The sequence below is a fragment of the Somniosus microcephalus genome, chromosome 1, assembly GCF_052327205.1.
Source record: "Somniosus microcephalus isolate GS21.2 chromosome 1, FLI_Smic_1.0, whole genome shotgun sequence".
Lineage (NCBI taxonomy): Eukaryota > Metazoa > Chordata > Chondrichthyes > Squaliformes > Somniosidae > Somniosus > Somniosus microcephalus.
Genome location: NC_140987.1, coordinates 27,237,275 through 27,252,162, shown reverse-complemented (window position 1 = coordinate 27,252,162; position 14,888 = coordinate 27,237,275). Strand labels below are relative to the sequence as shown.

At 46.6% G+C, this 14,888-nt stretch overlaps 1 protein-coding gene across 13 annotated transcripts in view; it reads right to left on the bottom strand.

Moving 5' to 3' along the window:
• Positions 1 to 14,888, bottom strand: part of LOC147124002 (H(+)/Cl(-) exchange transporter 3) — a 193,632-nt gene that overhangs the window by 13,354 nt on the left and 165,390 nt on the right. For 12 of the 13 annotated variants that reach the window (XR_015075155.1, XM_085976242.1, XM_085976652.1 and 9 more), the window contains 2 exons: positions 10,569 to 10,967; positions 7,064 to 7,280 (listed from right to left, as the gene is read on the bottom strand). Coding sequence is in view for 12 of the 13 variants with exons in the window: in XM_085976242.1 (XP_085832368.1) it covers positions 7,064 to 7,280; positions 10,569 to 10,967 (616 nt within the window). In the remaining variant the exon portion in view is untranslated. Of the gene's footprint in view, positions 1 to 6,613; positions 6,775 to 7,063; positions 7,281 to 10,568; positions 10,968 to 14,888 lie in introns of all 13 variants that reach the window. The other variant, XM_085976428.1, reaches the window with a different exon arrangement.

Below are 14,888 nucleotides of genomic sequence, written 5' to 3'. Positions count from 1 at the left end.
GACAAAATGACCTAATCTGCTGTTGAAGTACTGTGTCATCATAGAGGCTGTGCAGCATGTAACCCAGCCAGCAGAGGGTGCTCACACTAAGGGATTGCAAAAATAAATTAATTAGAAACTGTTAAAAGGGAACCACACTTTTTTTTACAACCAGAACTCTATAGCACGCTTCGTAAATAATCAGCAACATCTGAAATTCCTGTCTTCACTAATTTTAGTGTGACAGTAGACACGAGTAAAAGGTGGAGCATGTTGGGAGTTTCACTAAAGATTAACAGAGAAACTTCAGCCCCTTGGTGTCAGCGTGTTGGAAGTATCATCTCCTGCCCCCTTTTAAACACTTTAAGAACAGCATGAGCAAAGACCAGCAGGTACTCTCAGCCAATGCTCCGTCATTTTCTTTTGGGCTGCGCGGCCCATTCAAAATTCCGCGCTCGCGCGTTTTTTTTCAATTTAAAAGCCGGCTCACTGGCTGCACGGGACCCCTGGAGCGCTGCGCGGCCTGCACGGGACCCCTGCGCGGCCTGCACGGGACCCCTGGAGCGCTGCGCGACCTGCACGGGACCCCTGGAGCGCTGCGCGGCCTGCACGGGACCCCTGGAGCGCTGCGCGGCCTGCACGGGACACCTGGAGCACTGCACGGCCTGCACGGGACCCCTGGAGCGCTGCGCGGCCTGCACGGGACACCTGGAGGCCTGCACGGGACACCTGGAGCACTGCACGGCCTGCACGGGACCCCTGGAGCGCTGCGCGGCCTGCACGGGACCCCTGGAGCGCTGCACGGCCTGCACGGGACCCCTGGAGCGCTGCGCGGCCTGCACGGGACCCCTGGAGCGCTGCACGGCCTGCACGGGACCCCTGGAGCGCTGCGCGGCCTGCACGGGACACCTGGAGCGCTGCACGGCCACACAGCTTAAGGGGAGCATTGCTCTCAGCTGAAGGTGAAACGTAGGAACACAAGAACTGCTAGACAAAAAAAAGACCAAGGCCCATCTAGTTCGTCTTCTACCACCCCAGCCAACGCCAAGGATACATAAACCCAGGGAGGGCAGGTGACAAAGGGAAGTGCTGACAAGGAAGTGCAAGACCTTCAGCAATTTGTGTCTTTAAAAAAAAAACATTAGTATGAATCATTTGTGACAATGGCATTGCCAAATTTGTACAGGTAATTCAAATCACTGGAGTAAGGATGGAATATTGCTGAAAAGTTTTTTTCTTGAAAAAAAAAGTTGAGTTTTAAGGGTGTTGTCCTGGAGAGTTCACATCATTGGACTACATGTCCATTCGCAGATCTCCCACAGCATTGCTGAGGATGAGTCAGAGGACGTGGTGTTTTGTAAAAACAGCGGTATCATCAACAAAATGTGACAAGAAAAGTATTACAGAAATCGTGTGGTATATGCAGAGAGGATGAGGACACTATTAACATAAATACACATTCAAATTCCTTAAGGGAACAGATAAAATGAACCTGATAATACGTTTGAGATTACCACAAATTCTAGAACTAGGAAGCACAGATTCAAGCTTAGAGGAGGGTGCGCAGACGACTTAGATTTAACTACTCTATGCAGAGGGTGGTGAATGCGTGAAACAGACTGCCAGGGGAGGTAGTGGAAGTAGAGAGTCTGGAAACAATTGAGGGAGACCTGGATAGATATCGGAGGATGACTGAGAAGTATCAGCTTCTGGGACCAGCCAGCTGCAGCGAGTCAGTTTAAGATTACAACAGTCTTGTATTCTATGGACAAAGAGGAGACCTGGGCCATCTACAAATTGATTCAAAACTTCAACCCAAGGACTCAATATCTTACAAAGACCAATCAATGCTAGTTACTTTGACAAAAAGTTAAGAGTGGCCCCAGCACTATTATGTGTCCACTATCTAATCTAACTTGAACAGAATTAAAATTGTCTTCCAATATACTGCGCAAAGCTCCATGGTTAAAGCTGTATTGCAGTTTAGTTTTGATGCAGTCAGCTACTGCAGTGCAGTATTACTCATCTAAATTACTGCTTCTCTGAATCAGTTATCCAAATAGAACATTTACATAATACGTGGAATTAATTTTACTCATTTACCAAATAACCAAATGATAGCCTGAATTTGCACAATGCCTTTTCTCTACCTGGGCTGCTTGTACTGAGCCTTGTTGTAATATGTTCATTGTCTCTACAATGCAAATATTTGGACTGTCCAATGTGTGTCTCTCTCACACTTTGGGTCAGTGAGGTACATTTGTCTGAGTTGGGACACACCATCTGATGGTGCTGTCTGCTCAACATAAGGAAAGGTATGTGCAAGAAAGCTATAATTACCGACAATTTTAGGAACATGGGACCAGGAGTAGAGCCCTCATTCCTGTTCTGTCATTCAAATAGATCATGGTTGATCTGTACCTCAACTCTGTTTGCCTGCCTTTCTTCCATGTCCCTCGATACCCTTACGTAGCAAAAATCCATCGCTCTCAAGTCTTGAAAGTTTCAAGTGTCCCAGCAGACACTGTCTTTTCGGGGAAAGAGTGCGAGATTGCCACTATTTTTTGTCTGAAAGTGTGTTTCCTGATTTCACTCCTAAATGGCCCAGCTCTAATTTTAGGCTTATGCCCCCCCCCCCACCCCCACCGTTTCTGGAATTCCTCCCCAAAAGGAAATAGCTTCTCTATCTACCCTATCGAATCACCTTATCATAAACTCTTCGATTAGATCACCCCTCAACCATCTAAACTCAAGGGAATAAAAACCCAGTTTATGAAATCTGGCTTCATCATTTAACCCTTTAAAACCCATTGTTATTGTGGTGAATCTGGGCTGTATCCCCTCCAAGGACGACATATCCTACCTGAGGTGCGGTGCCCCAAACTAAACACCGTCCTCCAGATGGGGTCTGTACAACTGAAACGTCACTTCCTCACTTTTGCATTCCAGCCCCCTGGCCGGCATTCAACAGCTTTTTTGATTAATTTTTGTGTCCGTGCACTAGCTTTAGTGATGTGTACATGGACACCTAAATCCCTTTGCTCCTCCGCAGCTCCAAGTCTCTCCCCATTAAGAAAATGGTTCAGTTTTGTGTTTCCAAGATTCAATGTGGATGACCTCACGCTTCCCCACATTGAACTCCATCTGCCAGAGTTTGGCCGACAAACTTAGTTTGTCTGACAAGAACAGCGTGCATGTATATACTGTAGCACCTTTAATGTAGCAAAATGTCCCAAGGTAGTTCACAGGAGCGTTATCAATCAAAATTTGACCCGAGTCACATAAGGAGATATTAGGTCAGGTGGTCAAAGAGGAAGGTTTTAGGGAGCGTCTTAAAGGAGGAGGGAGGTGGAGAGGTTTAGGGAGGGAATTCTCGAGCTTAGGGTCTAGGCAGCTGAAGGCTGTTCCACTTTCTAAATTTGTGCTAAATCAGTCTTAAACATTTAAAATGGGGGGTGTACAAAGTCCATTGAGCAGCACAGAGCAAGTCTTCCACTTCTGCACTCCTGGTATAGAACTACGCCCTAGGAGTGCTTAGTGAGAAACTGGTGTACAGCCCATGATTTTTCAACCATTAACGGGCTACAGGTGCAAACTTTCCTAATACAGGAAACTCCCTTTTAACCGGCACCTAGAAAAAATATAACCGGAAATCTCGGTTAACCGGCAAAATTCAGGAGTAGGTTCAGGTAAGTTTTACTTCATATTAGTGGCCGTTCCTGGATCTGTGGCTGTGTAACTGGGGTTCGTGCACTTGTTGCTAAGCAACAGGGACACTTGGTCTGTGGCCGGAGTTCCTGCACATGTTGCTAAACAGCAGGGAAGCCTGGATTTGTTGCTGTGTATGGAGCTCTCGTACCTTTTAACTATATCTCTCTGTAATCCGGACTTTTTGATAAACCGGCACCACGCCGGTCCCATTGGTGCCGGATAATAAAGAGTTTCCTGTATCTGGTCCTAGCAGTGTGCAGAATTGCAACATTTACCCTCACATTCCCATTTGGAGGAGCCCAGGTCAAATCTCAGCCATCATGACAGCTCATGCTCAACAACCTTCTATGGATAAGTTGCTTCAGTTACTATGAATGCACACTCAGTCGATGGATGAGTTTTACCAGCCTCAGCCTGGCCCCAAGGGAAGAAAGTGATTGGTGTTATCCCTAGCACAAAGAAAGGTGGCTGTAGATGTTTGAGACCAATCATCTCAGCCTCAGGAGTTCCTCAGGGCAACACCCTAGACCCAACTAACCTCAGCTGCTTCATCAACAATCTTCACTCTATCATTCGATCAGAAGTGCGGTTGTTCACTGATGATTGCACAGCGTTCAGCTCCATTTGCAATTCCGCAGCTAATGAAGCTCTCCATTCCCACATGCAGCAAGACCTGTACAATATCCAGGCTTGGGTTGATGTGTGGCACAAAAGTTATCTGCCAGGCAATGAGTATCACCAACAAGAGAGAGCCTAACAGCCCTTAACATTCAATGGCATTACTGTTGCTGAGTCACCCAGCATTAACATCCCAAGGGACACCAGTGACCAGAAACTCAACTGGATCAACCACATAAATGCTGTGGTACTAGAGCAGGTAACAGGCTGGATATTCAGCTGCGAGTGGCTCACCACCTGACTCTCGAAAGCCTCTCCACCACCTGCAAGGCAGAAGTCAGGAGTGTGATGGAATACTTTCCACTTGCCTTTTTGGGTGCAGCTGCAACAACACTCAAGAAGCTCGACACGATAGAGGACAAAACAGTCCACTTCATCAGCACCTCATCCACTAGCCAAAACATCCACCCCTTCCACCATGGCACTCTCTATACGATGCACTGCAGCAACTTGCCAGGGCTTCTTTGGGAGCACCTTCCAAACTCACAACCTCCACCTAGAAGGACAAGAGTGCAAGATACATGGGAAGACCATCACCTCCAAGTCACACACCATCCTGATTTGGAAATATATCGCTGTACCTTCATCGTCGTTGCATCAATATCCTGAAACTCCGCACCCAACAGCATTGTGGGAACACTTTTCACCACACGGACTCCAGCGGTTCAAGGCAGCAGCTCACCACCACCTCCTCAAGGGCAATTAGGGATGGGCAGTAAATGCCGGTCTTGATGTTTGAACCATAGCTAGGTGAGATAGCCTGGAAGTTCTGATAACCGCCAATGCCAAGTTGATATGATGTTGAGCCGGAGAAGGAAGAATCAAGTTCTTCCTTGTTGGTTAAGTATCTCACAGCCATGATAAGAGTCTGGAGAGATCTTCACCGATATTTTGCAAATGCTTTCCTGAAGTACAGGATGAAGCAAAGTGTGCACATTCCTTACTTAACAGGGAATGTGTGATTTGAGTCCACACTCCTTCAATTGTTCACATTGTGAGATGGAGCGGAGACTGCAGCTGCAACCTACAGAATACAATTGGCTATTCAAACCACTATTTTAAAGGCGTTGACTGCTTCCAATTTGATTTTGACCTTCAGAGATTAACGTCAGTGACCACTGTGTAAGAAGATTTAATTCCAGTCGTCCGACAAGAGCTTACCATTAGGCACTGCGAATGTCATTAGCCGCAGGATTCATATGCAGCCCTGTGCCTGATTTCACTTTCCCCTACACTTGGAAATCAGAGCATTCAAGCTGTATAACACTGAAACAATCAAGTGGCAGCAAGACATCTCCTGGAGTGGTTTGGAACTCAGCCCCAGCGACAGATGGGTGGGAGGTTATGCAAGAGTTATAATTAGAAGAAATGTGACCGAACCAGGGTAAGAAAAAGATTTCTCTTCCTGCTGATGATGGTGAGGAGCAATCTTTTATCTATTCCTCCCACCCCACTCCCGACCAATTCTCTTCCTCCAGTGCAGTACTGAGGGAGTTCAAAGCTGTCGGAGGTGCCGTCTTTCGGATGAGATGTTAAACCGAGTCTGCTCTATCAGGTGGAAGTAAAAGATCCCATGGCATTATTTCAAAGAAATGTAGGAGAGCTCTCCCCGATGTCCTGGCCAATATTTATCCCTCAATCAACATCACAATAAAAACAGATTATCTGGTCATTATCACACTGCTGTTTGTGTGGGAGCTTGCTGTGTGCAAATTGGCTGCTGTGTTTCCTACATTACAACACTGACTACACTTCAAAACTAATTCATTGGCTGTAAAGCACTTTTGGACGTCCTGAGGCTGTGAAAGGCGCTATAGAAATTTCAAGTTCTTTCATCATTGTTATTCCCTGAAAAAAAAGAGCCATCTTCTTGCCATTCTGAACACTGACACACAAGCAAGATCTACTGCTTCCTCCCCCAAACAACTGACAAGCAACATCAAAGTTGAAATAAAAACACACAGAACTATTAAGAAAACTACAGGGGGAGATTTCCTATGTGTTCTGTATGAGTAAATTACAAAGCCGTTTCCTATATTCTCCTTACGTGTACCATCAAGTACACTATTTTCCACCGTTAACAAAAAATGGAAAAAAAGGCTGGTGAACGACAGACTGTTTTGTGTGGTAAACAGACAACAATTAAAACTGCTGTTGACAGCGAGGCATAAAGAAATAAGCATACAGTTTAATTCAGAACAGAACATAAGCCTTGTAGACAACAGAAAGGGAGAGCATCACTTACTAAATTGGCCGCAGAAGGGAGTGAATTTCTTAAAGCGATGGTGATTTTTCCCTGAGGGATGATGGCAAACTCTATGCCATATGTGGAGGGTGAATGAGTATGGAAGAACCTTTCCCTCAGCCCCCCACCCATGGAGGAAATCACAAATAATCTTATAGCTTCTGCAAATTAAACAGAATGGTTTAAAAGTTCCCGAACTCTTAACTGGTTTCTCGGCACAAGCACAAAATAGTTTGCAACTTCTTCTTCACCTCCGTTTCGAGTACAATCTTGTGCTATCCAGTTTTTGCAACAGATACTTACATTATTTAAAAACGTGCAGGAATGTAGCTTTAAGTTGTGCATTAAATCTCAGCACAAGTATGTACATCCCAACGGGTCTCTGCAGCCAGAATTACTGCGTGTATTACATTTTCTCTAGGGTACCATTCAGAACCACATTAGACTTACCCATTGTGAGTTACAAGGCACTGCCTCAGGCCCAGTTTACGAAAGATGTCCACAACAATCTCCATAGGCGTATGATCTGTAACTGTGAAAGGACTCATATCAAGAATGCTTCGCAGCTTCAGTGGGCGCGGGCTGTCTGCTGGAAGCGTCGGAGCGTGCTGGGTAAAGTGAACCCTTGAACTGCTGACGATGCCTTCCTGTTTTCTTCTAGCGTTTTCTAAAAAGAGTGACAGAAAAAAGAGAAAGAAAATCACAAAACTGACTGATAACTGTCGCAGTTAAACGATGTCTCTCCTCTTTGTGGTATCTAGCTGGTCTCCATTTCCACGGTTTACCCCCTGTCAGGAACTCAGGATTTGGGGCTTTTCATTATTTCAGCAAGCCCATGATTGCAGTCTACTGAAACATGATTGCAGTATCTGGAGTGGTCATTTTCAATCAGTGTGGAGCAACAGTCAAGAACTTACTGGCTGCACTGAAAGCAATGAGCAGCAGAGGACACTGGGAGCCGACTGCTCAGGGATGAATACTTCACGATTTTCACTGTCCTTTGTGAACCGAGAATGCCCACTGAAATTATTTTCTCCCTCCTTTCACTTTATATTGACCTCCACTGTGCCATGCACTATCCCCAGCTGGAAGAGTACAGCGGCCTGTGGCTAAAAATCATGCCAAAGACATTCTGAAATAGGTCAACGGGAGAATATGTGAGAAAGCCCCTTCTAATCTTCTCCTTCTCCATGCAGCAAAGCAACCAGTCTTCGCGCAAACCTCCGCAATCAGGGAGACTCGCAGCTTAAAGAGGCATCCCCACCACTCAACAGTGCAGGGAGTAGATGCTCCACGTTGTCGGAGGCGCGTTTATTATTTTTTTCCCCAAAGAAGTTTACGAAATTTCAGTGACGAGAGTTTCAGTCACTCATGAGAAGTTTCCTCAGGTTCGAAACTTTGCCTTGGGTTATTCTGCTCACCCGACAGCTCTTCATCCTTTTTCTTTATGGTAATTTTGTTTCCTCATGTATTTTTTTAACCCCCGCCCCCACCATTTCTCCTTCCTGCAACTTTTTTTGCCGCTGCAGATCAACCTACTGAGATAAACACACTCATTTGACCTTGCGTGCCAGGGAACTAACCCCTTTGGTTTTGCTTTTATCTTCAGCTTCCCTTTAAATAATGATCAGTAAACATTGCTTCAAATCCGCCTGCTTTGTGTTTCAAATGTAACTTCTTTCATACTTCACACACACTTCGCCTAGTTAGTCATTGTTTGGGGATGGGCTTTTTAAAAATTAATTCTCGCAATGTGGGCGTTGCTGGCAAAGCCTTCATTTATTGCCCATCCCTAGTCATGCTTTAGAAGGTGAAAGTGGGTGGTCTTCTGTCAGCTGTGGCTCAGTGGGTAGCACTCTCGCCTCTGAGTCAGAAGGTTGTGGGTTCAAATCCCCCTCCAGAGACTTCAGCACAAAAATCTAGGCTGACACTCCAGCGCAGTGCTGAGGGAGTGCTGCACTGTCGGAGCTTTGACCACGCTCGATCAGCTCCAATGGACGGGCCACATCGTCTGCATGCCCGATACGAGACTCCCAAAACAAGCGCTCTACTCGGAGCTCCGACATGGCAAGAGAGCCCCAGGTGGGCAGAGGAAACGCTTCAAGGATACCCTCAAAGCCTCCTTGAAAAACTGCAACATCCCCATCGACGCCTGGGAATCCCTGGCCCAAGACCGCACAAAGTGCAGGAGAAGCATCCAGGAAGGCGCCGAACACCTCGAGTCTCTTTGCCGGGAGCAAGTGGAAGCCAAGCGCAAACAGCGGAAGGAGCGCACGTCAACCCAAGCACCCCACCCACCCGCCCCTTCAACCACCGTCTGCCCCACCTGTGACAGAGACTATAGGTCTCGCATTGGACTCAACAGTCACCTGAGAACTCATTTTTAGTGTGGATGCAAGCCATCCTTGGTTCCGAGGGACTACCTAAGAAGAACTGTCGAAGGTGCCGTCTTTCGGATGAGACGTTAAACCGAGGCCCCGTCTGCCGTCTCAGGTGGACGTAAAAGATCCCATGGCACTATTTCAAAGAAGAGCAGGGGAGTTACCCCGGTGTTCTGGCCAATATTTATCCCTCAATCAACATAACAAAAAACACAGATTTTCTGGTCATTATCACATTGCAGTTCGTGGGAGCTTTCTGTGCGGAAATTGTCTGCCGCATTTCCTACATTACCACAGTGGTTACACTTCAAAAAGTACTTCATTGGCCGTAAAGCGCTTTGGGATGTCCGGTGGTCGTGAAAGGCGCTGTATAAATGCAAGTCGTTGTTTCTTTCTTTCTTGAACTGCTACAGTCAAGGTATACCCACAGTGCTGCCAGGTAAGGAGTTCCAGGATTTTGACTCGAGGACGATGAAGGAACGGTGATACAAGTTCAAGTCAGGGTGGTGTGTGACTTGGAGGAGAACTTGGAGGTGATGGTGTGCCCTTGCTCCTCCTAGGTGGTGGAGGTCGCAGGTTTGGTAGGAGCTGACGGGAAGCCTTGGCAACTTGCTGCGGTACATCCTGTGGCTAGTACATATTGCAGCCACGGCACGTCAATGGTGGAGGGAGAGGATAGGCTGCCAATCAAGTGGGCTGCTTTGTCCTGGACGTTGAGCTTCTTGAGTGTTGTTGCAGCTGCACTCATCCAGGCAAATGGAGAATATTCCACTGCACTCCTGACTAATACCTTGTAGGTGGTGGAGGCACTTTGGGGAGTCAGGAGGTGAGCCATTCACCGCAAAATACCCAGCCTCTGACCTACTCTAATACTCACAGCATCTATGTGGCTGGTCCAGATTAGTTTCTGCATGTATAATCATGGCTTGAGTGTGCTCAGACGGCTCAGTGGGTAAGTGCACCACATCAAGCAGTATAGGCCAAAAAGGATCCATCAGTAATCCCTACTTTATACTGAGTTAGCTGATCTCAAGCAGTGATGGAAAGGGGCGGCGGCGAAGGGTTGATGGGTGGTGAAGAAACCAGCGTGAGAAAGAAGAGCTGAGGTTCCCTGCTCCCGATTACTATTGCGTGACTGCAGCTGGAATATGTGCTTGTGGATGTCCGGTTAAGACAGCTCAGTGGTGATGCACCGCACCTTTGGCCGAATGGCCAGCCGACACTCACTGCCTAGGTTCGCATAACACTTGGGTGAGGTACTGCCAGTGGAACTGTGTCCCAGAGTTAGTCATCAGCTTCAGAAAAGGAGGGGAGAAAGTGGAGGGGGGGGGGGGGGGGTGGTGGGGGAAGAACTGAACAAGGAAAACTGAATGAATTGTGCCTATAATGCCTTCCTTCACAGACTGCACACTGTGGTGGTAGCAGGTTGCAGCATTTACGAAGCAGAAGAACAGTTTCCTTGAGAAGTGAGCACACAATTCCTAACTAAAAGTTCAAGTTCACTGTATCTAAAACAGCAAATTCTGGACACGCATGTATTGCAACACAATGGTGAAGATGCACGGGACTCATACCTAATGCAATAGTTATATCTCTTCGTAGTGCAAATCCAACTAGTCTTTGAGATTCTTTTGATACAATGACAGGAAACCCATTGTACGTCGTTTCATTAATCGTCACTTCTAAGTCTTCGACCGTCATGTCATCCTGGGTCAGGACAGAAAGAGGAGTCTCATTTCTCCGAGGCCGCATCACATCCGCAGCCAGCGTTGTATGAGTGAACTCTTCTTTAGCGTCCAGGAATGGATATCCATTCAGGCGGATGTGTGATTCATAAATACCCTCTCTGCCAAATGCATCTCCCACCCACTTGCTGGTCATTACAGCTGCCATGAGAGGGACAATGTACTCCAGCCCACCAGTCAGCTCGAACACGATTACCACTAGGGAAACGGTCATCCGCGTCACACCACCTATAAAACAAAGAAAAAAGTTACTTGAAACAAAAAGTACAATAATTCTCCATCCGTCCCATATTTTACCACATTTTGCATTCATTAAGCCACCACATCTTCCTCCCTTATTTTTTTGTGAGGGGCAGAAGGAGGATTTTGCACTGTGAGAAGCCATTTTGTTCAGATGATCTCCAAATACAAGGCCCCCCTCCTCAACTTCATCGTCCTCTGTCACTGACAGCATTTGAGAATTGTATCTATCCACAGTTCTATCTTACTATTTTGTTCTCAAAAACCCACTACAGTTTAATCAGATTCTAGAAACTGTCCTGCAGTAATTTTTTTTTTTTTTTTTTAAAGAAAAAGCTTACTCACTTGTGAAGTTTTTTTTGACTTGCCATAAATGCCATTATATCCCAACCAATGCTTGTCCCATTTTGCACTGGCTCACTGAGATCAGCATCAGTTCAATCCCAGTCGCCTTGTATTTGGGTTTCACTGTACGTTTCAAAAACATTGGTTTTTGATATTGGAGTGATACCCGCCCTCCTGTATGCCTCAGAGACATGGACCATGTACAGCAGGCACCTCAAAGCAGTGGAGAGGTACCACCAACGCTGCCTCTGCAAGATCCTGCAAATCCATTGGCAGGATAGGCGCACCAACGTCAGTGTTCTCACTCAGGCCAACATCCCTAGCATCAAAGCTTTGACCGCGCTCGATCAGCTCCAATGGACGGGTCACATCATCTGCATGCCCGATACGAGACTCCCAAAACAAGCGCTCTATGCGGAGCTCCGACACGGCAAGAAAGCCCCAGGTGAGCAGAGGAAACGCTTCAAGGACACCCTCAAAGCCTCCTTGAAAGAGTGTAACATCCCCACCGACACCTGGGAATCCCTGGCCCAAGACCGAACAAAGTGGAGGAGAAGCATCCGGGAAGGCGCCGAACACCTCGAATCTCTTTGCCGGGAGCAAGCGGAAGCCCAGCGCAAGTCAACCCAAGCACCCCACCCACCCGCCCCTTCAATCACCGTCTGCCCCACCTGTGACAGAGACTGTAGGTCCCGCATTGGACTCATCAATCACCTGAGCTAACTTTTAATGTTGAAGCAAGTCAGCCTTGATTCCGAGGGACTGCCCAAGTAGAGGAGGATTTTTTCTAGTAACCACTGTACAGGATATCTGTTCACCCCATCTTTCACCATCACATGACCTAAGTAGTATGGAGCTTTTACCAAACTCAACAAGGTAACATGGAGCAACAGTTTAACCCTGGCTTCAAGGATGTCAAACTCAATTTCTCCAGGCAGAGGGATATCTTGGATTCTGCTGTGAAGTGCACCACAGATCCGGGACTGGGTCCGACAAGAAATTGCGCACAAACAGGAAATGCTTCCGGAATTGGCCTGCAAAAATTGCCCTATATGCGCAGAATTCAACACTCGTTTGTCTGTCCAAGTACTTCCTGCTTTGCAGAACTTCCTCCAGCAAAGTACAAAGCTGGCTGGACCTTCAGGTTTGAAATTGATCTTTTAAAAATTGGCAAAATCTGAAGAAAAAAAAAATCAAAATTCTGACAAACCCTGAATTCTGGGGAAGGGTTTACATCCAAAAAGTTCACCTGTTTTATCTCTTTACAGATGCTGACGGACCTGCTGTGCATTTCCTGCTTTTACTTCTCCGGGTTTAGAAATTGGTCTGATGCCATGTATCCGATTCCAATCCAGGGACCAGAATACTAATAATTTGACATTCACCTCTGTGGTATTTTTAGTGCACTACTTCACAGGTTCGTGTAAAATTCCTATGCAAATTATTTTAACAGTTATTCGCATCAATCAAATAACACGCAGCAGAATTTCAACTCCCAAATCTCCCATTTTTAATACCATCACTGGAGTCAAGTGAAAGAGCTGCTTCTGGCTCCAAGCTGGTTCTGATCCAGTTCTGTAATTACAGAGACCCAAATAAAGGAAGGAGGACGACCGTACGTTTATACAGCATCTTATAATGTCCTCAAGACATCCCAGAGTGGCAGCACGGTGGCATAGTGGTTAGCACTGTTGCCTCACAGCGCCAGGGACCCGGGTTCAAATCCGGCCTCAGGTGACTGTCTGTGTGGAGTTTGCACATTCTCTCCGTGTTTGCGTGGGTTTCCTCCGGGTGCTCCGGTTTCCTCCCACAGTCCAAAGATGTGCGGGTTAGGTTGATTGGCCATGATAAAAAAAATTGACCCTTAGTGTTAGGGGGGATTAAATATGTGGGGTTACAGGGTTACGGGGATAGGGCTTGGGTGGGATGGCTGTCGGTGTAGGGACCGGGTGCTAGGGTTTGGATGATCAGCCATGATCTCGTTGAATGGCGGAGCAGGCTCGAAGGGCTGAATGGCCTACTCCTGCTCCTATCTTCTATGTTTCTATGTTTCACAGCCCATGAATTGCTTTTTGAACTATTGGGCCAGAAATTAGGATCGGGAGCTTGCCGCGCGTGCAAGCCCCCGATGTGCACTCACCCTGCGCGCCGACATCTGAAGCCTGGGCCTGCTTGCATTTCCTGTCACTGGCCCGGTTCAGATGTCGGCGCGATGTGCTTACCTGGTCCAGCGGCGTAGTTAGTGTGATGTGCCAGCTGGGATCAGGTGAGCACTCTGCAGCCAATCAGGGGAGGGGAAACTCATTCATGAGTTTGATAGTAAAGACTGTCAAACTCATGAAAAGTACGGGCGCCCAAAAGACTAGTTTAACTTTAATTTAAAATTTTAAAAAATCCCAATAATTAAATAAACTATAAATAACTTTAAAAAACTATTTAAAACAATTGATAAAATTTTTGAAAAAAATAATTTTTTACGAAATTGGGTCTAAAAATAAACTTACCTTACTGTAAAGCCCTTAAAAACAATGAAGCTGTGGAAAAAATGTAATAATTTTAAATAATAGACCACTTACCTGCAAGAATCCACTCCTTACGCCTCCTTTTTTCATTTCTAAAAAGTTCAGGCCCTTGCACACGCGCAAACCTGTCAAAAAGAAGGAAGTTCAACGCGTGCGCGCAGAGTCCTGCGCACACGCGTTGGACCTCTTAACCCCTTGGTTCGATGGAGAGGAAATGCCGGTTTCCCGCGCATGCGCTGTGCATGCTGAAATCCGGCACTTCCAACGGGCCCACGCGTGAGTACACCGTCCGTACTCACGCGTTGGGACCGGAATTACTGGCCCGTAGTCTCTATTGCTACATAGGCAAACATGGCAGCCAGGTTGTACAAAAGTCCCACAAACAGTAAATAAATGAATGACCAGATTATCTGATTTTGGTGGCGACAGTTGAGAAAAAAGAACTGGCATTTCTATAGCGCCTTTCACGACCTCAGGATGTTACAAAGCACTTTACAGCCAACAAAGCACTTCTGAAGTGTAATCACTGTTATAATGTAGGAAACGTGGCAGCCAATTTGCGCACAGCAAGGTCCCACAAACAGCAAATGTGATAATGATTGAGGAACAAATATCGTCCAGGACACCAGGACAAATCCTTCTGCTCTTCTTCGAATAGCTCCATGGCATCTTTTATGTTCACCCGAGAGAGCAGATAGGGCCTTGGTTTAACGACTCATCCGAAAGACGGCACCTCCGACAGTACAGTACATCATTGGCCGTTAAGCGCTTTGGGACGGCCTGAGGTCATGAAAGGCGCTATATAAATGCAAGCCTTTCTTTTCTTTTCCTCAGTATTACACTGGAGTGTCAGTTTAAATTTTGTGCTCAAGTCTCTGGAGTGGGACTTGAACCCACAACCTCCTCACTCATATGCAAGAGTGCTACCAACTGAACCTTGGCTGGCAGGAAATGTTGGCCAGCACACCAGGAGAACTCGTCTGCTCATTTACATCCACCTTAACAAGGCAGGTTGGGCTTTGGTTTAATGTTGCAGGCAGCA